Source organism: Abrus precatorius, unplaced genomic scaffold (genome assembly GCF_003935025.1).
Source record: "Abrus precatorius isolate BTA unplaced genomic scaffold, Abrus_2018 Scaffold11, whole genome shotgun sequence".
Taxonomy (NCBI): Eukaryota; Viridiplantae; Streptophyta; class Magnoliopsida; order Fabales; family Fabaceae; genus Abrus; species Abrus precatorius.
The window spans coordinates 9,370,123-9,395,854 of record NW_020874303.1 but is presented as its reverse complement, the minus strand read 5'-3'; the positions used below and the strand labels follow the sequence as shown (position 1 = coordinate 9,395,854).

Sequence of the window (25,732 nt, the reverse complement as noted above, 5' to 3'; positions counted from 1 at the left end):
ATTTAAAGTGAAAGTTAAATATAAGATGAAATATAAATAGTTATAAAAATTTAAGTATAGTAGAATGATTTTTAAATTTTTTATAAATACTAATTATTTGAAAAAAAATTATTTCACGTAAAAATTATTTAATTAAAATTTTACAATGTTTTAAAATATTTTGTTTACTGTTTAAATAGATGCCGTGTAAGAATTTTAAATTACGTCTTCCCAATACAACTTTACTAATTTATAAATATAATTTACATAATCACATGAGAAAGTGAAAGTTTTGCAAACACAATCGTAAACACATTTTTAACTTAGTCATCTATGCATAAATATCACATTCATGCGTGACCATCAGATAAAATATAATTTATACAGACTTGAGTATATATTTGAAGACTGTATATTCTAACTTTTACCGTTCTTTCTTTTACTGTGAATTGCGTCTTCTTCTCCGCATCTCCCAGTCGGTGAAGGCTGAGTGGTTCAGTGAGAAAAGAAGCTGTGTTCTCTCAATTTAATGCTTGAAGAGCCTCTGCATGATGTCAGAACAAGTCAGTACAAGTCCCACATCGTTTGATTTCGGATATTGAAAGAAATTTATATAGAGTTAGAGTGAATCAAAGTGTGTCCCTTCGGGGACATCCGATAAAATTGGAACGATACAGAGAAGATTAGCATGGCCCCTGCGCAAGGATGACACGCACAAATCGAGAAATGGTCCAAGTTTTTTTTTATATTTAAATCTTTTTAACTCATTTGTTATGTTTTGTTTGTTGCATAGAATGCTTCTTTATTCTCTTCACCTGCATATAAATTTGTCTGATGATTTTCTGTGAACTTGATGAATGAATAAGTTTTTTCTTTCCAGAAAAACATTTGGTTAGATCACTTTATGCAACAATTAGTGAAATTGGAATATGCTCTTTATACAACATTCAGTTAGAACTTGGACAGATTATTACTTAAGATTTACTTGTTAGTTTATCTAAAGGTTTTTCTAATGTGTCCAAGGGAACACAATTAAAACCTAATCAAATGACATCACAGAATTTAACTCAGTTATAACATTAAAGGCTACAATTTTCAATTAAAGGTCACTATTTATTGATTTCTTGTTATGTGTTTTTGGGCAAATGTTAAAAAACTCGTTTACCTTAAAAATTGATTTTGTTATTTACAATGTACAGAGTACTCACATTTGTTCTAAGTACATCTTTGCTTTTCTTTTTAGTGGGAAAAGTATAGGAGCTAAAAGAGCTGTTTTGCAATCCAAACACAGTTAGGCCTTTGGAAGGTAATTAATTCGCTATTCATATAAATGCTTTAGTAGGAATATTTATATTGTGAATAGGGAGCACCCTTTTTATCTTGATTCTTCCGTGGTTTATTGTTGATTTAGGGTTTCTTTTGGTTTATTAATTGTGTTCCATCTCCTGTTACAGTTGTGTGGAAAATATATTGCAGAATTTGTGTTGGTTGCAATGCAATGATTGGATATGTAATATTTTTGAGTTGCATGGAGCTGTTTGGCATCCAAAATGCTTTTGTTGCCATGCTTGCAAAACTGCTAATAATTTATTATAAGGTGAAAGTCTTTGGTTGTTGTATGCTCCACACAATGAATTTAATCTTGACATGTTTAAACCTTGTTCTAATATTCATATATGATGGAGATCCTTAACTTATTTCCTTATTTTTAATGTTAAATATGATAGTAAATAATGGTTGAATCACCACTACCATAAACCCTGCCATAAAGTAGCTGCATAACCCAAGATGTGATGTTTACAAGGACTTTGCAAGTATTCTGACAATTAGATGTTGTATCTTAGTAACAGTATTTTAATCTCCAAACCTAAAATTTGGAGCTGAAGAAAGAATTGCACTGCAAATAAGTGATGCACACATATATTGTTTTCTGTTTAATATTTTTAGTTTGTTAGCTACACATACAATAAGGTAGTATTATGGAATTTAGGGATATAACTTCACTAAGGTGGAGAAGGGGGGTGGGGAGTAGGGGAAAGTGAAGAAGTTCAGGAATCATTAAGATACAAAGAAAATGAATGATGAAAAATCTTAAAAGAATCTCCCCTCAAAGCATGCAAAAAACTCCCTTAGTATAGGATATCACTTTGGCCTCCCTTACTTTGAATTTCATCATATGAATAGCTTTGTTATGCAAATTGTTGTTCATACTGTGCTGACAGTATTTCTTTTCAAGTGAATTGAAATATGTCAAATTACACCGTGTCACTGGAGATCAATATGATATCTGGCAGGACCAAAATTAGCGGTTACTGTAATTAGGAATAATTGTCACATTAATTAGGAGATTTGATTATATATGATTATATTTGAATTGATTTTGATACTCTAATCAGTAGCTATAAGTGGAGTACATATGTATGCCTCTAAAACATAACAAGAGTCAAACACATTTCCTCTTTTTCTATATAGTATGAGAGCCTGTGGTAAATTTGATTTTGGGCCATCCTTGACTAAATATATATAAAAAAAACACTGATTTTTGGTACAATTAATTTGGCCTCGTAGATTTCCCAATGCAACTTATTGGCCTCAACCACTTTCTCAGTGCAACCTGCTTGACTCTGCAAATTTTAATTGCAATATTGAAAAAACTCGTCTTACAATTTACACACTAAATATCTATTTTTGAGTGTGAGGCAGGATGTTAAACTCCCACATCAACTACAAATAAAACTAAATAAGAGCTTATAAAGGTTACAATAACTTTAACTTAATAGCTAACAATTGGGAAAGAATTAGGTCCAAAGTCTAATTTAAGATTTTTATTTAGGTGAGGTATAATCAGAGTTATAGGGTGAACCTAAATTGCATTTGTATTACATTAGGCACTAAAATAATTATTACCCAACCCCAATTAAAAGTTTGGAAAATGAATGGGTTAGGAATAGGACTAGGATGTATGTGTGACAGAATATCTAAATGGGTACATATTAACAAAATTCAAACTATGGCTTATTGGACTCTGATTTAAAACCACAAAGAGTATATAGTTTACCTCTTAATTCTCATTTAAGAGCCCAACATGTTACAGAAATTGTTCAGTGTTGTGCATGATAGTGTGTCAAAGTTTCGAGTACCAAAATGACAGCCAAAGAGTTTCAAATGAAAACCAATTGTAGCAGCTTCCTCTATTATTATTTGGTCAAAGGGATAATTATTTTGTGTTGAAGAAAATGGTCACACAAGTTTCCATCATGAAGTTTTATAATTCAAACAGTAAGCCATCAAGAGTTGGATGCAGTTTTTGATATGCATGACATTATATTCAGTGTTACACACCTTGTTTTGATTTCATTCCTTTCATCATTTCATGGTACCAGAGATAGCTCTGTTGCGCTCTCTGATACAATGGCTGAAAATGTCAATTTCTGCCAACAAGTGTGACACTAATTCAACACAAAACTCTGCCAACAATGGAGGTAATTCTGATTTAACACAAAACCCTGCAAATCTTTCCTACTTGCACCCTGGAGAGAATCCAGGAACACTTTTTGTTTCACCTCAACTAGATGGTGTAAAACTACCACGCATGGAGTAGGTTCAGTAAACAGCTTTATTGACAAAGAACAAATACAAATTTGTTGATGGTTCGATAATGCAACACAATGGTTGTATCTTGGATTATTAGATCATTGAATCAACAGATTGCACAAAGCATGATTTACAATGACAATTCCAAGGATCTTTGGGATGATCTGAAGACAGATTCTCAAAAGGTGATCATCTTTGAATTTCAAACTTATTACAAGAAATACATTCAATCAACCAGGGAGAAAGAACAGTGTCATTATACTTCACTAATCTGAAAACCAGATGGGAAGAATTGGAGTCCCTATGACCAATTCCTTCTTGACACTTGTGTGGTGAGATGCAGTTGCAGTCTAGCCAAAGCAATCAAGAAATACAGAGATATAGAGAATGTTATTTGCTTCCTCAAATGATTAAATGATCATTACACTACAATTCGTAGTCAGGTACTCTTTATGGAACCATTACCAACCATTGACAAAGTGTTTTCTCTAGTTTTAAAACAAGAAAGACAGATCAATAATACCTTGCGGGGAGAACCCAAAATTTTGTTCAACTTTCTGAACAAAACACAAATTGGAGACTACCATCTGATAGGAACATTTGGAAATAGAGGAAGAGGCAGGTTCATTAAGGGAAGTCATTACACAAACACAAACAAGATCTGCATATTTTGCGGAAAGGAAAGACATGCAGCAGAAAATCTTATTTCAAGCATGGATTCCCCCCAAATTTCGAGTTTAAGTTGAAAAAAGAAAATGTTGCTATTAACAATGTAGAGTCCAAGGATAATTCAGAAGCACCAAACCAAGGAGAATCCTCCAACCTTAGCAAATCAGCTAACATGACTTTCAGCCCAGAACAGTGTGCACAGATTATTGCCATTCTAGAAAGATCATATCTTGAGCTCAATCATGTAGTGAATCAAGTAACCTATGGTAGTGCTAATGGTTTGACAAATTATCAGCAAACAATTGAACAAAACCCAGGTAAACCTTCAAACCTCTTATACTGGATTCTTGATAGTGGAGCCACAGATCATGTGTGCAATTCTACAGCTTGTTTTGACACATATAAATATATAAATCCTATCACTATGAAATTGCCAAATGGTACAACTACCATTGCCAAGATTTCAGGAAATATTAAAATGTCAAAGAAACTCTATTTGCATGATGTTTTGTATGTACCAAAACTCAAGTATAGTTTGATTTCTATTCACAAATTAACTGAGTCAAATGAGTGCAAATTAATTTTTTGTCAAAATTCTTGTCTGATACAGGACTCTCATACGGTGAAGATGATTGGGCTTGCTGAATTTAGAAACAATCTATATGTCACTTTGCTAAACAATGTAAGCTACCTTTTCCTATTAGTAATAGCAAAACTTCAAATTTATTTGACCTTATACATGTAGATATGTGGGGGCCTTTCAGCATAAACTCATTATATGGTCATAAATACTTTCTTACTTGTGGTAGATGATTTTAGCAAGCATACATGGCTGTTCCTACTGAAACAAAATCCAAGACTAGCAATTTAATCAAGAATTTTGTTGCTTTAATTAAAAATCAGTTTCATAAGACAATTAAAATAATTAGATCAGATAATGGAAATGAGTTTTATGTGGCTGATTTTTATGCTCAAAATGGTATAATTCATCAAACAAGTTGTGTAGAAACACAACAGAATTCTGTTACAGAAAGGAAGCAGATACACATTCTAAATGTGACAAGATCTCTTCTTTATCGGTCAAACATACCTAGGATATATTGGTGCTATGCAGTTACATATGCTATACATTTGATAAATTGATTACCTTCTATTTGCAAAATAAAACTCCGTTCAAAATGCTATATGGGAAGCCTCTAACACTGTTGGACTTAAAGGTGTGTGGACGTTTAGCTTATGCATCAACCATTACACATAATAGGAACAAACTTGATCCTAGAGCCCAAAGATGTGTATTTGTGGGGGTAAAATTAGGAACAAAGGGATATGTTGTTATGGATATAAAGTCTAGACAATTTTTTATATCTAGAAATGTTATATTCTATGAAAAATTTCCTTATAAAGTTCTTACTCATGATCAATCAAATGGCATTGTAGAACATTCACATGAGAATTTTAATTCTGTTATATGATAAAGTGAATTTTGTACCTATGGAAGCTAATCGAATTAATGCAATTTAGAATAATAACTCTTTTAATGAACAACATCCTAAGTACTCTAGAAATTGCCAATACCCAACAACAATGGATCAATAGAAGCGGAGAATGAACCTCAACTAAGGAGATCTAATAGAGCAAGACACCCACCTATTTATCTTCATGATTTTCACCGCAATACAATGGTTTCTTCATTAGGTGAATGAGACCTCCAAGTAAGATATCCTCTGTCGTCTGTATTATTTTATAAATCTTTATATACATCACATTTATGTTATACACTTTGTATTTCAATAGATTTAGAACTTAAGAATTATAAGGAAGCTATAAAGTCTCAATATTGGATAGAAGCCATGCAGAATAATGAGTTAAAAGCTCTAGAACAAAATCATACTCGGAATATAATTGATTTACCATTAGGTAAGAAAACCATTAATATGAGTGTATAAGGTAAAATATAAATTTGATGGAAGTATAGAAAGATATAAAGCAAGATTAGTAGCAAAAGGATACTCGTAAATAGAAGGATTAGATTATTTTCATACGTTTGCTCTTGTAGCTAAAATTTCTACTATGAGAATTCTTTTGGCTGTTGCAGCTTGCCAGAATTGGAAGTTGGAGCAATTAGATGTCAACAATGCATTTTTGCATAGATATTTAAATGAAAAAGTGTACATAGACATTCATGAAGGGGTATTCTACGTAAAGCCCAATCAAGTTTATAAACTTTAGAAATCTTTGTATGGATTGAAGCAAGTTAGGTGACAATGGTTTGAGAAATTATTTGTTTGTTTGAAATCTCTAGGATACAGGCAATCACAACATGATCACTCATTGTTTACCAAATGTTCTTATAACCACTTTACTGCTCTCCTTGTGTATGTAGATAAGATCATACTTGCTGGGACAAATAATTTAGAAATTGCCTTTATTAAATAGGAATTGAACAACCGTTTTAAGGTAAAAAATATAGGTCCATTAAAATACTTGTTGGGACAGATAATTTCGTTATGTCGAAGAAAGTATGTTCTGGAAATCCTATCTGAAATGGGACTTTTAGCATCCAAACCAGTCAGTACCCCTGTGATAAAAACAGCAAAATTCTACCAAAATGATTATGAGCCTTCTCTTGATGTTCATTGATATAGAAAACTAGTTGGGAAACTTTTATACTTAACTACAACAAGGCCAAACATCACATTTATTGTGCAACAACTGTCTCAATTCATGTCATCACCAACAATGATTCAATACAAGGGGATTATTTATATTTTAAGGTATCTCAAAGGAACACCTGGACAAGGGATTTTCTATCTGATAACCTCAACCATGCAATTAAAGGCGTTTAGTGACTTAGACTAGGTCTCTTGTTATGATACAAGAAAATCAGTGACAGGTTACAGCATGTTCTTAGGAAACTCCCTAATATCATTGAAATCAAAGAAGCAGAATACAACATTGAGATCTTCATCAGAAGCTGAGTATAGAGCCCTGGTCACAACAATATGTAAACTACAGTGGTTAATTTTCATTCTTCAAGACCTCCAAATACCTTTCGTAAGTCCTACTCTTCTATATTGTGACAGTCAACCAGCTAGACAGATAGCTGCAAATTTAATCTTTCATAAAAGAACAAAACACATTAACGTAGATTGTCATGTTGATGAGAAAAACTTAAAAGTTGTTTCATTTGCTGCCCATATTCACCACCAATCAAGTAGTTGATATATTCACTAAACCTCTTGACCATACTCCCTTTTATCACATTTTACCCGAGCTGGGATAATGCTTGCGTGGTATTAACCAAATAACTGTCAGCTTTCTATTATTTGGTAGTTATAATTTTGTTAGTTTTAGTCACTAAACTAGTAGTATAGTTATTAGTTTAGTATTGTACCATATATATATTTTCACTCATCAAGAGTTGGATACAGTTTTTGATATACAGTACTACACACCTTGTTTTGATTTCATTCCTTTCATCATTTCAGTTATGTTGTTATTTGGTGTTACTCATAATCTCAGTATTACCTTTTGAATATGGAATGTGACCAATTTCTACAAATCATTCTGTAATCTTAGTTGAAAATTTTGAAGTTGCTGAAAGAATAAGTTATTGTGGAAGATCATGTTTGTGCATGTAAGAATGGCAGTTGGAACTTAGGGATAATTACACTTACGGACTAATGTTTTGTTACTTAACGTATAATGTACTTGTAACTGAACATTTTATTTTGAGACCCTTGAAGTGATTGAATTACATGTTCGTGGCTTCATTTTGTATTATTATATTCCAAGCTAAAGAGATATAATTTGGAGTGGGAGCATCGCACGGATAATGAGCTCAAATCTTTCGGTGACATATTTGGACAGTTACATGCTATAACTCAATAACTGCTACTATCCCAGCTTCATTAGATGGTAAGACTCTTTACAACTATCAACTGAAAGATTGTTTTCTTTTTTTCTTTTTCTTTCTTTTTTTGTTTCAAGCTCTGAAGGTATAGTTCAGTGATTATAAAATATTTTGCCAGGACTAAATGCATAGGGATGGAATTATGCAAATTTGGGTAATTGAAAATACAAATTTTATGCAGCTATACTTAAAATTGATATCGTAGGCTGTTTCCTAGAAAAAATTATTGAATATTCTGAAACTATGTCATCTAGTTCATTCACATCTTGCTACGTATTTAATTTTTTTTTTAAAAAATACGTAATATCATTTTTTTCATTATGCAAAAAATTTCCGTTCCCTGGACTTCGATTTTAGTGAGGTTTAATTAGTCTTGTACTTTGAACTTAAATTGCATTAATATGAAATTAGGTGCTCAAACGGCTATAACCCAACTTGAATTAGGTGTTAGAAAAGCGTGAGTAGGACTGGGATGGATTTGAGAATTTATCCAAATTAGTAATATATGCTAACAAAAGTCAAACTGCATTGTGGCTTAATGGACTCTGCTCTAAAACCGTAAGAGGCATAAATTTACGTCTAATTTACTATTAATTTGTGTTCATTTTTTTCTGCAATGCCAAGCAATTAAGCAAGGAAGCCACACCAAAATGAAGACCAAAGAGTTTCAAATGGCAGCTAATAGTAAAAATATTATCCAACCAAAATAAAATAAAATAATAAATTTAAAAATAAAATCAGTTATAAAACTACAAGGTAAAGCAATTATTTTTTAGTCAAAGCAACTTGAGTGTTCTTTGTTGTAAAATGTTGTCACGGACATATTTTCTCACAAAGTTTTATATTTTAGCATCAATATTTTATTTAAAAAAAACTAAGGGATTATTTAATTTTTGAAAATAGTTTTTTTATTATATTTTTAATAAAATTTTATACAATCTAATAGAGAAAATTGTTAGAAATAAAGATATGATTCAACTAATTGTTAGAAAAATTAAAGAAATTATAGAACTTACTTCAAAAATAAAGATAAGAGTGAGTTTGAAAGATATGATTGAATTTTATTTTAATAAACAATTATGTTTTATTTAAATGATAACTGCCTTTAATATTAATGTATTAAAAGACACGTTTTAAATATATAAAAGATTGAAATTATAAATATTATAATTTTAAAAACCTGTTATACCTATTATAGTAGGATATTTTACGAATTTATTGGTGAGTCACTTAATTTACTAATTCATAATAACCTTTACCATTATCATAATAAATAATATTAATAATAAAATAAAAAGAAAAATATCAAAATAAATAACATAAATATTGTATCTTGTTAGAAGAGAAGTACAAAAATAAGAAAGAGTTCTTAGAAGATAATTACTTAGAGTGTGTAGAAAAAAAACTAAAAGAAAGAAAAATGATTTCTTTTGGATTTTGTAGGAGGTACAATAAAGCATAAACAATGTTAGAAAGAAGGATTGTACCTTTATATCATAATAATGTTAAGAGAAAAAGACAAAGATAGAAAGAAAATTTAGAAGATGATTATATAGAAAAAAATTTGAAAAATAAAAATGATGTTTTTCTTTACAGAATAATTAAGTACAAATAATCAATCAAAATGATAAAAATAAAATAGTAATGATTTATATCTTTGGATTATATGGTTTTGGAAGTAGAAGAATAAGTGAAGAAAAAGAAGAAAAAAATGGTACTTTTTATCAATGTATTTTCTTTTTATTTTGAAAAATAACGTTTACGAGTTACTATTTTTTTTTTGTGCATGTGCCTTGTTTGATGATGTCGATACTGAGTAATCATGTCTTGTTGAATTAACTAAGAAGAAGAAATTTTTTTATAGTAGTCTACCACTACATCCATGTGTAAGAATTGAGTCTAATCTAGATTAAACTAAATGAGAAAACAAAAAAAGAAATATACAAAATAATTTATTATAAATTTTTAAAAAAATTCACCTATAAACTTTTAAAAGTATTTTGTATCCTAAATTTATCATAAATTCCTTGATATTTGAATAAAAAACAATTTAAAGACTTTAAATGAAAAAAAATTAAAAAAATCAAATTAACTTAATTTGAAAACAAACTTAATAAACTCAAAAAGTTAAACCAAAATATCATATATAATTTAAATTTAAAATTTGAATTAAATATTTCTTTACATGAGGGTAATATATAAAAGAAAGATTAATTATATATTTTGAATATTTTTTACTGTAGACTAAAATTTATTAAAACTTATAAAAATTTGATAGATCTTAAAAAGTTTTTGTAACTTTTAAAATAATTTCAGTAATCAAATTCTATGCATAAATTTAAATTGTAAGTACTATTTTTTTAACAATAATATTTTAACAAAATTATTAAAAGTGGTTTTTTAAAAAAAAAACTCAAATTAAAACGTTTTGAGAGATTAACGTCTATCATTTTTTTTTCTATATTATGTATTTGTAATTTATTATGAATTTAAATATGAATTTTTTATAATTTTTATTTTATTTAATAGAATAGATATTTTCTTATTATTAATAATTGTAATATTTTTTTAAAATTATTAAATTTAAAATAGTCATATAATATATTTCAATAATTTATTTAAAAACAATTAAATTTAATAATATCCGGACAAAGTATAGAAAAATTACTAACAAATATAATATGTTAACCCCACTTTTGTGTAAAAAAATTATGATGGTAAGATTTGCGTGAAGTGGGAATTTAACAAACCAGAAAAGACCGTAGAAGGCCTTAGCAAATAGCAACAAAATTAAACAGCCTGGTTTTGAACGGAGATATTCCATGGCAGAGGAAGGGAAACCCGATGCACAGCTCTTCCAGCTTCTTTCCAATCTCCTCAACCAGGTTCATTTCACTTCACCATATGTCTTTTTCTTTTCAACTTATTCGCTTATTATGTTCTTAATTTGTTGTTCCATTCTGCAATTAACCTTCAACTTCTCCTTTTTAATGGATTTTGATGATCTGAATATCCCACTTTTTACCATCCTATTATACCCAGATCCGTTAATTGCGTTTGAGTTGTAATTTATTCCCGTTTCATGCTTAAATTTAGTTTGATTTTACACACTGGATTGTAATTTAACGTGGGTTCGAGCAATTATCATATAACATTCTTGTAGGCGCATACTTATTATTGTTGTTGTTGTTGTTGTTGTGACAGTCATTATCGTCATCTTCATGAGTTTCCATATGTGATTAATCCTTGTCCGTAGTACCGATGTTATCTATCGGAGTAATTTTTGTTATTGTAAATGTATTTGCATCAGGAGTATGTTTTCCTTTATTTGCTTAATACTTCTCCTAGTAACTCATAAGAATGTGTTGTTTCTCTGGTGGAATTTGTGTGATTCCTTGAAGATTTGGGGAAGGGTCAGGGAGAGGGGGAAGGGATCTTATTTAGATGTTTCCTTATGCTAAAAAATTGAAAATTAGGGAGATAAAAGCAAGTTTCCAGTTATTCTGCCTGCTGTGATCTGAATTTGTATGATAAATGCAAGTGTAAGATGAATTGTTGGACAATCAATGGTTAACTGTCTCTTGGTGATGCAGTAAGATATCATCATATCATAACTTTGAGGAGTTTCAAAAAGAGAGAGAGATTTCAAACAAACATTTGACATATATTGATGTGAGTTAAAGCATGCATGAAGTTGTGTTCATAAAATTTCATTACACACCATTCATTCCCTTTTAAGAATTGTTTCTTTGGTAATCCTTCTCATCTAGCACTAGCTGTCTTTCTTTGCTTTCATAGTTTTTGAGAATTGAGATTGCTGCATGACTCAAGCGTCCAAGAATTTGACTGTAATGCACCACTGTAGTTCATTGGTATGCCATCATGATGCATGATGCATATAATATGTTGTACAGCCTAAAGGTCAAACATATTTGTCCAGACCTTGCAATATCCCTTTGCATGTATAACAGATGGGTTGTGTGCCTTTCACATATGGCTGCAATCCGTGTTTGAATTGTGAATGATGTTTGGATAATAATACAGCAAAGCAAACAAAAGACTGAAAGAGGATGCACATCTGCCTTTAACGGTGTTTGAACCAAGTATTTATTGATGAGTCATGTTTGGTATTTAAAGTTTGGAGATGAATGAGCATCAGTTATTGCAACACCAGCCAAATCCTCCTCAGGAATTGAAATTCAAATTACCTTATTTTGTTCTGTCAACATAAAATGTTTAGAGATGCCATTAGATTTATATCCTTTTCTTGGTCTACTTCTACCTCCAATTATTGGATTATGGGTGATTTGATCAACTCATTCAACTGGAGCTTCTATTGGTCTGCTTCTCCATTGATGATCTGTACTGTGAATTGCACATAATCATTTATGGTGAAATGAACTGGTTTCTTGTGTTAAAGCCTAAGCTAGGGCAAGATCAGTGTTTTCCATGGGGAAGAATATCTGCTTATCCTTCTGTGATCTTCATTTCATTTCAACTATTATCCTAGACACATGCTTCCTGTACTTCATTTTAACTTGTTTCCATTCCACTGTTCTTGTAAACAGAACAAAGATTAGAATGCATTTTTTTTTTCTCCCGAGTTTGATTTGGTATATTCATAATTTTTAATATCTTTGGAACTGCTGCTTCTACAAATTGCAAACTCTTAAATCACTCAAGTTAAGTATTAGGCATTCTAGTTTATTAAGCATCCAAGCAGTATACATGCAGCTTATTTGAATCCCGCCTATAGTTTAACTTCCATTGCACTATCTCCTAGTGATCACTGCTATATAATACACTCACGCATATTAGATGGTAATCTGTGTTGTAGGTGGAAACACTGACAAATCAAGAAGAAGTTGAACTGAGATCTAAAATAGAAACTCTTGGATTAGAGGTTACAAAAGTTCCTTCATCGTCAACTCAGCACCTTAACGAGGTGGCTTTCATTTTGTAGTTTAGCCATTACTTGATGCACAATTCCCTTATCTCTGTTGAAATGAAATAACACTTCTGTCCTTTTCTTTTTTTCTTTAATTCATTGTCTATGTAGTTGGAAATAGCCAAGGAGTTGGATAAATTATCAGCAAAATTGGATGATGTTGATGAGATGATATCATCAGCAATGGCTGCAGATCCACAAGTGCAGTCACTCTTGAGTGGTACAGCTGATGTGTGGATGCCAGTTATCACTGCTACCTCTGAAGAAAGACGTAATTTTACAGCATCTCCTGCAGACAACACCCAAACAGATGTGGAAAATTCTAAATAATTTCCTTTTTTTCCTGTCATTAAGTATGAATATTTTTTTAATGCTCTATATTATTTGTAATAAACTAGTTATATAAGAATGTTTCATTGTATTGTTTTGTTTACTGATAAGTCAATCAATTGTTAAAATTGGCAAAAGATAAAAAGGAAAGACCATTTTTTGAGAATTTGAGGCATTCTCCGAGCAGAGACTTGAGCGCAAGGCCTTCATTTAATAATTTTTCTATTCTCTTAAAATTTGACAAAAATTAACGATTTCTTCAAATTAATTTAAATTAACAATTATTAATGAATTCGAAGTTAGAAGAGGCTAGTACGTGAGAAAGGAGAAGTTTTTGGATAGTTTAAGATCATATAATTCCGGTTACTCATAATGTAACATGTATGTATTTTTTGCTTTTTTGTAAATTGTAAAATTGTGACATATGTCACATTAAGAGTAGACAGCATCATATTCACATGATTCTAGACTATCCAAATTTATTTCTGAAGAAACAAACTATTAACTTGTTATGACATATGTTCACATGGCTAGAGCATGTTCACATGTTCATATGGCACTAGTAATCGGAGATGCTTTTGTCAAAAATACTTTTGAAAAAAAAAAATTGTTTAACTTGTGCATATGATAAGATATTATATTAATATATTTTTATTAGAAATTGTAACATTTAATTATATCAACACATTAAATTTAGTATTTTTTTAATAATAATTTACTATATATAATTTTTTTATCTTGATTAAAAAAATTGTAAAGTTTATATATATATATATATATATATATATATATATTATCCAATTGAAATTTCATGTTTTACGATAAAAATGAATTTAGAGATAAATGTAACTATTTAGAGAAAAAAAATAAAACAAATTATGAATATCAATCATTTTTATCTGCATTATCAATTTAATTTTTTAAATAACTAAATTCACCTTAAAAAGGATAAAATTAAAATTTTTCTCTTTTTAAAAAGAAATAATTTTCATCTTAATATGTCACTAAAAAATTGATTATTATTTTTTAAAAGACATAAATAAAATTTTAATCTTTTAAAAATATACTTCTTTTTAACTCCTTTTTCTTTTTTCTTTTTTCAATTTAGTCTTTAAAAGTTATTTTTATTTTTAACTTGTCTATGTAGTAGTAATTTGTTAATTCGTTTCATTATTTATTTATAAAAAATTTGAATTAACATATATCATTTTTATCATATGTATTAACCCTATATTATGAGTTAAAATAGGTGTTATATGTATATGAAAAAAAGTGATGCTCTGTTTTTAGCGATTTAACTAAACACGACATAGGCAAGTGTTTCCCCTCGCACGCCTCACCTAGCCAATCACTTGCTAACATAAGCAAAGAAAAGCAGAGGAGAGAGCGGAGCCACGGACACCGATGGGGTTCTACTCCCCGAACCACCAGCGCCTCCTCTCATACACGAAGCTGATATCCACCCACATAAGCCACTCCCGCCACCACGAGGCCCTGGCCGTGTTCCACCACATCCACTCCACACTGGCACTCCCTCTAGACCCTCACGTTTTCTCCCTCATCCTTAAATCCTGCACCTCCCTCCACCGAATCCAACTTGCCACGTCACTCCACGCGCACCTCACCAAATCCTCATTCCTCTCCAACCCCTTCGTCTCTTCCTCCCTCCTCCACCTCTACGGCACCTGCATCTCACTCTCTCAAGCACTCCAACTCTTCCACCAAACCACTCCCCGAAACGTCGTCGTCTGGAACACCATCATCTCCCTGTACGCCCACCACCTCCCCACCGCGCTTCAACTCTTCCACTCCATGGACATTCCCCCCAACGAATCCACTTTCAATCCCATCATTGCCGCTTTGGCCGCGTCAAACGACGGGTCGTTTAACGCCATTTCGTTTTACCGAAAAATGATTACCCTAAATTTGAAGCCGCGTTTGATTACGCTTCTCGCGTTGCTCCCTGCTGCTGTTGGCGTTGCGGCTTTGAATTTGGTTAAGGAGATTCACGGTTATGCTGTAAGGAACTGGATTGATCCGCACCATCAATTGAGCAGTGGTTTGGTTGAGGCTTATGGGCGATGTGGTTCTATCGTGTATGCAGATTCCGTGTTTTGGAGGATGAGGGATAAGGATGTTGTTGCTTGGAGCAGTGTGATATCGGCCTATGCGCTTCACGGCGAGGCAAACACCGCATTAGGGATTTTCCGTCAAATGGAGGTGGCTGGAGTGAAGCCTGATGGAATCACGTTTCTTGCAGTGTTGAAGGCTTGTAGCCACGCTGGTTTGGCTGATGAGGCATTGTGGTATTTCAGGAGAATGCGAGAAGATTATGGCGTGGAGCCGAGTAGCGATCATTACTCGTGTTTGGTGGATGTTTTAAGCAGGGCAGGGAGGTTGCAGGAGGCGTATGAGGTTATTAAGGGGATGCCGGTGAAGGTGACTGCCAAGGCGTGGGGTGCACTTCTTGGGGCCTGTAGGAATTTTGGGGAGTTGAGGTTGGGAGAGATTGCGGGGAGAGCGTTGGCGGAGGTTGAGCCTGGTAATGCTGCGAATTATGTTCTATTGGCGAAGATGTATGCTAGTGTTGGGAGGATGGAGGAGGCACAGAAGGTGATGAGGGAAATGAAGGAGAGGGGAGTGAAGGCGACGGCCGGTAGTAGTTGGGTTGTGTATTCTGAGTCTTGACATTTTGTGTTGCGTGATTTTATCTCAAATGTTGGTCTTGGAGAAAGGATGAACAATACACAGTGAGTGATGCGGTACCAAGAGAAAATTAGGAGGGAAAATGAAAGAACCGAGAACAGAGAAAACGATTGGCAGTAGTACATGCGTGATTCCCCTTAACTAAGGTATCATGTTTGTAGTACTGATGTTGCCCCTCTGTAAATTTTGTTTCTGTAATTGTGATTCTGTTTTGGAATTTGTGTAATTCCTTGAAGATTTGGGGAGAGGGGAAGGGGGGATGTAACCATTTTAGTACCAAGCTAATCATTCATTTATAATTTTATATGATCCTTTCCTTATGCTAAAAAATTGTAAATTAGGGAGATAGAAGGAAATTTGGAGTTATTCTGGATGCTGTGATCTGAATTTGTATGATAATGGATAGTTGGACAATCAGTTGCTAATCGTCTCTTGGTGTCATATAGTATCATCATATCAAAACCTTGAAGAGTTCCATAAAAAAATCTAACTAAAGCGTGGCATGTTTTGATGTGAGTTAAAATATAACTAGCATGAAGTTGTGGTTATAAATTTTCAAAACTCATGCCCTTTTCACAATTGTTTCTTTGGTAATCCTTCTAGTAGCATGTACTTGTTGTCTTTCTTTGCTTTCATTGTATTTCTGATGGCTGCAGGACCCAAGCATCCAAGAATTTGACTGTGTAATGATGCACCATTGTAGTTCATTGTTATGCCGTTATGTAGTATAGTGCACCCTAAAGGTCTAATATATTTGTTGGGACCTTGCAATATCAATTTACATGTATTAAGTATTAAAAGATTGCATGTCTTTTCATGAATCCATTTATCCATGTTTCAATTATGAATGATGTTTGGATAATAATTGTTAAGATGTCCTACATTGGTTAGGAATAGAGCCAAAATACTTCTTATAAAGGTTAAGGTAGTCCTTCTCCTATGAGTTAGCTTTTGGGAGTAAGTTAAGCTCAAATGTCTTAACTTGATATCAAAGCCTATTCAGTTTGCCTACAAATATCTAGTCTTGTTGGGTCCACCCATGCAAATGTTTCATATTGGTTAGGAATAGAGTCAAAATACTCCTTATTACAGAGCCCACAAATATCCAGTCTTGTTGGGTCCACCCATGCAGATGTCTCATATTGGTTAGGAATTGAGACAAAATACTCCTTATCATATAATCATTTATAGGGGAAGATCAGTGTTTTCCAGTGGAGAAAAACTGAACACCTGCATGTCATTATGTGAACTTCAATTCATTTAACTATGATCCTAGAGGACCCAGGATCCTACTTGCTATAATTCATTTTAACTTGTTTTCATTTGTCTGGTCTTGTGAACAGAAAAAAGGTTTGACTACAATTTTTTCCCTTGGTGAGTGTGATTTGTCATAATCATAATTTAAATATTCTTGGCCACTGCTGCTTCTAAAAATTGCAAATTTAACTTGTTTCCATTTGACTGTTCTTGTGAACAGAAAAAAGGTTAGACTACAATTTTTTTCCAAGTGTGATTTGTCATACTCATAATTTTAATATCCTTGGCCACTGCTTCTTCTAAAAATTGCGAACTTTTGCATCACTCAACTCAAATATCAGGCATTCTAATTTATTAAGCATCAAAGAAGATTACATATGTAGCTTCTTCAAATTCCACCTATAGTTCAACTTAAATTGCACTATTTCTAAGTGATCACTGCTATATAATATGCTCACACATATTTGATGTGTAAACTGTGTAGGTGGAAGCACTGACTAATGAAGAAGTTGAACTGCAATCTAAAATTGAAACTCTTGGATTAGAGGTTACAGAAGTTCCTTCAAAGTCAACCAATCACGTTATGGTTTTGGCTGTTCAAAAAACCGTTTGAATCAAACCACATTGTTTACCCCAAAGCAGCTCAATACCTGAACTGGTTAGCAATGCAATTAGATGCACCCTATGTGAACCTATCAACTGACTAAACAAAAGGCCAAACTGGTTCACATCTCAGTCTCATGATTCACTTCAGAATACCTTGAACCACTACCTTTCAGCGTTCACACTCATTAACCAAACTCAAATTTTCACCCCTAAGAACCCTAATTCCCAAATTGAACCCTAATCTCTCTAATATCTTCACGTTAATCAAACCCTAATCTCCCTGATCCAAACTGCTAGTGTTGATCTGTGTTTGTATCTCTAGTTTGTCCCCATTTGCCCCTCTTCTTCATTCCTGTTTGCATCCAAATTTGTCAATGACGGATCACATATCCAGGTACAATCCAAGTTTCATAGTCTTGTGAATTGTTAACGGTTATTTCTGATATGTGCTTGCACCTCATTGATTATCTTTCTGATATGTTTCTAATGCATGAATGGTTCATCTTGCTTGTTCTTATTATGTTTGATGTTCGTTATTTACTTATTTTTTAAGCCCCTTCCCTTTTCCCCATTGGTTTTGATTTTTTATATTGTGGTTGATTATTGCTTGAGGCATTGTTTTTAAAAAAATTAAAACTCTTGGAATCTATGGTTGAGTGTAAACTAGGGGGTAGTTTCAACATGTTTTGATCTTTTGGAGGGTGCAAATTGAAGAATGCTGGTATATTTGACACTCGGCTTGATTACCACTTCAGGCTTTAGATTGGTGTTGAATTTTATAATGTTCAATTCTCCTATTTTGCTATAAGAAACAATCTCATTTGCTCCTTACAGAAATCCCTTTCAAACTTTTGTTGTATGTACCTTTTGAGCTTGAGTTTCAAGTTTTAAGGAATAAGTTTGCATTCTTTTTGAATAAAATATTGAGTGAAGTCGTGGCTTCCTGTTTGAGATTCAATGCAATAAGTGACATATGTTATTAAGTGATCATTGATGAAAATTGAAATTATGGTGTTGGAGACGAAAAAACATTCAACTTTCACTAGTTGCCCTTGATATTGTTGCTGGTGTCTTGCCACCATATGTCATCATTTGGGCATAGAAATCGGTCAACAATTTGTGGACTTTGATTAGAATATGATCTATTGTGACCAATTGATCAAGTATTTGGATAGAATTAGTGAAATGAATTCAAGTTTTAAAATATGTAAGGATAATCCATGTAGAGAAGGAAACAAAAGGCTAAAAATTGTGGCTTAGTAAAAATTCAACTAATTGCAAAAAAATTTCCTTGACATTTGAAAGAAAATAAGGGATTTTTTAGGGTTGGTCCAACATGTAACATTTGACTATTGCAAACTTAATGTCATGTCAAGTTGGTGAGTTGTAGCGTAGGCAAATCAAACAAAATGAAGAGAAATTATAATTTAGCAATGATATTTATTTCAACTAGTGGATAGTTTTGAGCAATATTTTTACCAGTTCCAAACAAGAGTGTTTAAAAAATTATTCCATCCGATACACATTATATAAATTAAACTAAAACAACGTCTGAACTAACAAAAAGCCAAAAAGAAAAAAAGAATACTGCAAAAAAATTGAAATTGTTTTATTATATTATGTTAGATGGGATTTTACATCTACTTTTAATAATTAATTCAATCTAAATTATGCTTTTGTTTTGGTATTTTTTTCATCTTTCTATTTCTTTTTCCTTTATTTCACCTGTCATCTAAACTAATCATTGTCTAATTTACTGATGTAATATTTGAAACTTCCTTCAAGAATAACCAAAGGCGGATCGTCCAAGAGATGTTTCAGCTATGATTTTGAGCAAATGTATGGAGAGTTTCATGAATCCAACAACAAATAAATAAGGAAAAACAAGTGGAAAGCAAGAAAATGAAATTATAATGCCACACGCCACTCCAATTGGAGATAAGCATCAATACACTCACCACATGGAAGAATTCATGATAAGAGTATGGTTATGAAATTTTCAATGAAAAAATTCAAAAAAAAACTCACTCAAGAGGAGACTATGCTGAAAAATACATCAAATGAATAAAAAATTTGAAAATTACAAAGGAGTTTAGCCTATATATAGGCAAGCTAACTCAAGGCCTAATATGATCTCTAATGGGCCTTAAAACAAGGAAAACAAAGGGGATGGAAATTTGGGCTGAATACATACCCTGAAACATAGCCTAATACAAGCACAAAGAAAAATATAAAAGACTTCACCCCAAAGCTCGATGAGCTTCCTAGGCCCATGGCCAAAATACAAAGCTCAAAATAAACTATTGCCAAAATATAAGGTCCAAAACAAAATATTCTAAGTATGAACAATGCAAGTACAAAAGTATATACATGTGTGATCCGATGACTCCTAGGATCACATCATTTACTCTACTTAATATATATTTTTTAGAATAATTCTAAATATTGAATTATATAATATTATCTTAATGAACATATATGTTAAATTTTAGTTAAACTAAAAATAGGTGTTTGCTCTTGTGCCTCTTTGAGGGGGTATAGATATCTTTCTTATGTGGCATAATATCATTAGTTTAATTAATTTATAATTTGTTTATTATAATTTAATTTTTATTGTAAAAAGTCTTTTAATATTTTTCTTACTACAGAAAAGTCCTTTAATATCATTTAATAATAATACATAAATATTTTTAAGAATTAATAAGTAAATATATATTTTAAAAATCTTTTAAATATAAAATTAAATTTATACATTTAAGAAGAGCATTTAAAGTCTCTTCAACAGTAAGTATACCTTAAATTTTACCCTAAACATATTCATAGACAGGCATGCTATCTCAGTATACTTGTATTAAAATAATTAATTATATGTTACTATAAAATTAATTGATATCATATCACATAATTTTTAATAGGCAGGGATCAAATTATTACTGGAGTATTTTTTTTATTGGAATTATTCTGCTTAATAACCCTTTACAAACATTAAATTTTATTGATTCAATCATTGAATAATTTATAATTTAATATTAACTTATGTATAATGTATATCAAGTTTTAAATAAACCATTTGTAGATACATAATTTTATAGTTTATTATAATTTATATTTTAAAAACTATGTTATACATTCAAATAAAGTTATTCAATGATATGTTTATTAATTTTTTATTTGTATAACTTTTTTTAGGTTTAATCTACTAGATAACAATTTTTAATTTAATAGATAAATTGATAAAATTCAATGTTTATCAAAAGTTGTTATTCTTATAATTTTGAAACGACATAACATGTATTTAGTTATGTTATATCATTAACTATTTAGTTGGTAAGTTACATGACGTGTTTGAATGTCATATCCTTAGTAATTTTGCAAGGAATAATTTTAAAATTTATGGGAATCATAAGAAACATTTTTTTTAAATGACTAATTGTCATATTTATATGGACTGAGAACATATTTTACCTACATTTTTTCTATGAGCTGTTATTTATATCATTTTTAATTTTATAAAATCATAGTTAAAAAGTAATTCATATAAAAAAATGTAATAGGTTTTATGAGAGATACCGTGTTTTGCTTTAAATTTTGGTAAAACTAAATTTGAAGCAATTGCTTATAAAATTAATTTTGAAAATTTGATATTAAAAAATTGATTGCATTTGGGAATCATATTTTGGCAGGGAGCTAAATGGTATTTAATTAGTGCAATATATATATATATATATTATGCATCTCAAGCCGACAATCAATTTCTATAAATAGAAAAATTAAGGAACAAATCCTTTAGAAACCATTGCAAAGACTAGGATAACTGATAGGGTAATCTTAATGACACAATTGTGAAGAATCATGTAATTGATGAATAAAGATAGCATCATCAAAATAATAAATACGTAAATGAATTAAGAGGCATTTAGACTTTAGGCAGTGTTGTTGGTGAGAGTAAAATTTTCCATGAACACATGCAACTTGAGAGCTTGCATAGATCAACCGGTGTGATATCAGTAAAATGTTAGATACCCTAATATCCACTTCACTTTCTTCTTGCACCGCTCAGCTTCCACCAATAGTTTCCCACATCCGTCTTCTCCAAATGTCTTGCACTACTGTTGGTTGCTTCCGTTCGGTGTCCCTTTTCATGGTGATTATCTCTAATGGTGCTTCATTTTCAGTGTTGCTAACAATGTTTCATCTTTCATTGATGTTTGGGTCCCAAACACTTTTCACAGTGGTTGTCTTTGATGGTGATCGTCTTTGGTAGTGGTCATCTTTTATAGTGTTTCATTATTATTGGATGGAAGCAATTCAAATTGTTAAGAGATTGAATTGTTTCAGTTCTAAGTTTTTAAACTTGAATCTACCTAAACCTGATTGTTCTTAACCCTAACATAAAATAGTCAAATTAATAACTTATACAATGAATATTTGTTTCTTCTAATTTAAAAAATACGAATACTTATTTTTTATAAAAAATTAAAAAAAAGAGTAGTGTTTCAATTTTGTTAACGCGTTATGTCAAAGAGCACACAATAAAAGTTGAATAAGTTTCTATTAAAAAATTATATAATATACTTAATCTAATGCATTAATAATGTCAAATATTATATTTTTTAATAAAAATTAATAATTTATTAATTTTTTATTACATACTCTTTAAATACACATTAAAAAAATAATAATATTTAATTTATTTAGCCACCCTACTTAAAATCATCTACCTCTAGCTCCGCCACTGCGAGACGCGTTTATTTTCATTACATCGATTCTGATACATTTTATTTTGATTATACACAGGTTTTTGTAAAGTGTATCTTCCATGGCCTAAATAATTTATTTACTCAAAATTTGAGTGTAAATGTTTCTTTCTCAGTAGGGCAACAAGAACTTGATGTTGTAGAGCGTTCATTGAAAGAAGGCAAATAAATTTAGAAGTTCTTCCATAGTCTCTTACTTCATAACACTATGAAGGATAACTTAACTTTAGTTTCGCATTTACTAAATCACGTTGACTTCAATTCTACTAATTGTAACTTTTGTATGGGATCTTAACGTTAATAAAAAACGGTGCAGGAAGAGCCGAAGTTTACATAGAGAGAAAAAGAGGCAAGTGTAATAAAATATTGCAGAAAACTCAAGCTTTATTCAAATTCTAACTTTTATGTGTTGTGAACTGCGACTTGGGACTGCAAACGCTTAATACAAGTACTGATTCACTGCTGCAATAAAGAAAGCATAGACATAAACTTGAATATTACAATACATTAGTCCTTTTCATCAAACTCAATAGACACAGTTAATAAAGTTAATTAAGGCCTCTGAATTTATACTTAAACAGGTAATTAAAGGTTCTTAATGACCGCATGTGATTGATTGATCATGGATGATTTTCAGTGCCACCAGTAGGTGATGATGGGTTGGCCTGTGGCTCATCGCTCCAGCGTCCAAGCCTGTCAACACATCAAAAGCATTTGTTTCTACTGCTCTTGTTAGAATAAATTATGAACTGATAGTTAGCATGATTAATCAGTAGTTAAACAATAATATACCTGGCCTCAGTGGTTTGGAGGAAGAGGAGAAGGAAAAGGCAAAAGCATAGAAGAATCCAGAACAGCTTCATTTCTATTTCCCTCTGAGTAGTTTATAAAAATGATGCAAAGAGTAATGAAGTATGGTCTTCTCTCATATGCCATGAATTTATAAATGAGGATTACCTCTCAAAAGCCCAAATTCTACCTTGGTCCTATGATGAAACTTGATCTTCCGTCCACACTTGCTTTAAATATATTTGTTTGAATATTAATGATGCACTTATAATAAAATTTTCATTTTGTATATATATTTTTTCAAATCTATTTCTATTGAAGTCCAGTTTGTATAAGCTTTTAGATTATAATAAAAAAATTTAATAGAATTTATCTCATAAATTAAAAATAACCTCTCTTCTCAAAAGTTTGAGAAGTTGAAATAAAAACTTCTAAGAAAAGGAAAAAAAATAAGTTAATTTTAGTTTATGAGAGAAATTTAATTATTATTTTTTACTTAATGTTAAATGCTTATTAAAAAATTTATTTAAACTGGACCTAACTCAATTATTTTATTTCATTTTTTATATTTTTCTCTTAAATATATTTTTAGGATAATAATAATAAACAAACAATATAATATTTTAATTATTTAAATAAGGTAATTTATTTTAGTCAATCATTCAACGAAGGTAATAACTGAACCGAAAAAATACACTGAAGGGGCTGCAGGTAGACTCAATCCACAAAAACATCCAATCTTTGAGTAAGAAAAGCTATTCAATATAAAGAGAGACCAATCTGACTATTTCTTGCTGCGATCATGTCTGAGTAGAAACTGTTTAGTTTCCGTTCATTTCAACAATATATATATATATAGAATTTAAAAATTGTCATGTACAATTTTTGGTGTACTAATAAAACAATGAAAAGTTACTGAGTTTTAAAAATTATCACCGATGATTTGTTTTAAAAATACTAAAAATATATAAAATTAAAATTATTACTGACAATTTTTTTAAAATAAAAAATTCCTAATGAAATTTAAAAAAATTAAAAAATTTGGTCAAAAATCGTCACTAGTATATTTGGTTGCTTTTTCATATCAAAAAATGACCTGAATAAATATTTTTTTTAGAGATTTTCTATTTAACAATTTTTAAAATTGAATTAATTATTAACAAAATGATAGCATATAGACTGAAGATTAATCTGAGTGACAAGTTGTTTAGTATTGTTTAAGTAAAGTTTTGAGTTTAAGTTTTTGTATGTGCAAAAAATCTCTTATGATAAATTCATTCATCACATCTAGAAATTGAATTTGGATGAAATTGTTTGAAAACAAAAGAGAAAAATAGTAGCCTATAGCTCTTAAGTCCATAACATACATTAAGACTTTGTTTAACTATATTTTATATTTTTTATTCTTTATTTATTTTTCATGTCTTCATTGACATTTTTTCTTGTATAGAAAATTATAGAATAATACTTTTTATTTATTAATTTTGCAACGTTAGTTATTATTTTTTAATTTTTTAAATTATTTTTAATATACGTGTATATGAAATAGAAATTGAAAGATAAAAATATTTTTTTCTTACTTTGAAATAAGATTTTTCAATAAAATAATTAAAAATTTTCATATTTTATAATATTAAGAACAACTTTTTCTCAAATTAGCTCTCAATAAATATTTTTAAAAGGAAATAAAGTATAAATATATGACTCAATGAAATGTTAAAAAAAATAGAACTTAAACTACATATTTTACACACAAAGCTAGAGTAGATTGAAAAAAATATAAATTATGAACCTTTACTATATATACTGAACTTTTATTGTGATTTTTTTTTTTTTTTTGCTATTCTTTTATTGTGATCTTTATTATACCCTTAGTCAGATTTTTAGATAGCTGAAAACTTGTTTTATTAGTTAAAAATTTATTTGATTAAAATGATTTTACTTGATAAAATAGTTAAAATTAGTAGCTATTTAATGCTTTGAAAAATGCTACTTCAATAGCATTTAAGTTTTTTAGTTCATAGCTGATTTTTTTTTATTCCAAATATTTTTTCATAGTCTCTCCATTATCATAAACTCGATATACTTTATCTTTATTAACAAATTCAAAACTGTAAAAGAAATACGTACTTTTTTTAAATATATATGTATAGAACTGTTACTTGAAATTTTAAGTAGATAGAA

The 25,732-nt window shown here is 30.6% G+C and overlaps 2 protein-coding genes and 1 non-coding gene across 4 annotated transcripts; all 3 read left to right on the top strand.

Annotated features, from left to right (window-relative positions):
• The first annotated feature begins 617 nt into the window (after positions 1-617).
• LOC113856750 lies at positions 618-720 on the top strand. Its single transcript, XR_003502984.1, has one exon. It is a non-coding gene; the product is annotated as a U6 spliceosomal RNA (small nuclear RNA).
• Positions 721-8,398: 7,678 nt separating this feature from the next.
• LOC113854412 (putative pentatricopeptide repeat-containing protein At1g03510) lies at positions 8,399-20,219 on the top strand. Of its 2 annotated transcripts, none has more exons than XM_027485373.1 (2): positions 8,399-8,428; positions 14,865-16,524. In XM_027485373.1, exons 1-2 carry the CDS (start codon positions 8,399-8,401, stop codon positions 16,119-16,121), a joined length of 1,287 nt encoding a protein of 428 aa, XP_027341174.1. In that variant the 3' UTR covers positions 16,122-16,524. The 2 variants fall into 2 exon arrangements, 1 of the variants encoding a protein (XP_027341174.1); XR_003502759.1 differs by lacking the exon at positions 8,399-8,428 and adding an exon at positions 17,881-20,219 and having other exon boundaries at positions 14,708-16,285.
• LOC113854413 lies at positions 10,863-13,474 on the top strand. The gene is made up of 3 exons (XM_027485374.1): positions 10,863-11,040; positions 12,993-13,100; positions 13,215-13,474. The coding sequence occupies exons 1-3, from the start codon at positions 10,978-10,980 to the stop codon at positions 13,431-13,433; spliced, it is 390 nt and encodes a 129-aa protein (XP_027341175.1). The 5' UTR covers positions 10,863-10,977; the 3' UTR covers positions 13,434-13,474.
• Positions 20,220-25,732: the final 5,513 nt, after the last annotated feature.

Bases quoted from the DNA above. Each gene is read 5' to 3' on its own strand.
- LOC113854413 (XM_027485374.1), top strand. From the start codon at position 10,978: ATGGCAGAGGAAGGGAAACCCGATGCACAGCTCTTCCAGCTTCTTTCC. The intron at 11,041-12,992 runs GTTCATTTCACT...TCTGTGTTGTAG, and splicing joins TTTCCAATCTCCTCAACCAG to GTGGAAACACTGACAAATCA. The intron at 13,101-13,214 runs GTGGCTTTCATT...TTGTCTATGTAG, and splicing joins CAACTCAGCACCTTAACGAG to TTGGAAATAGCCAAGGAGTT.
- LOC113854412 (XM_027485373.1), top strand. From the start codon at position 8,399: ATGTCATCTAGTTCATTCACATCTTGCTAC. The intron at 8,429-14,864 runs GTATTTAATTTT...CCGAACCACCAG, and splicing joins GTTCATTCACATCTTGCTAC to CGCCTCCTCTCATACACGAA.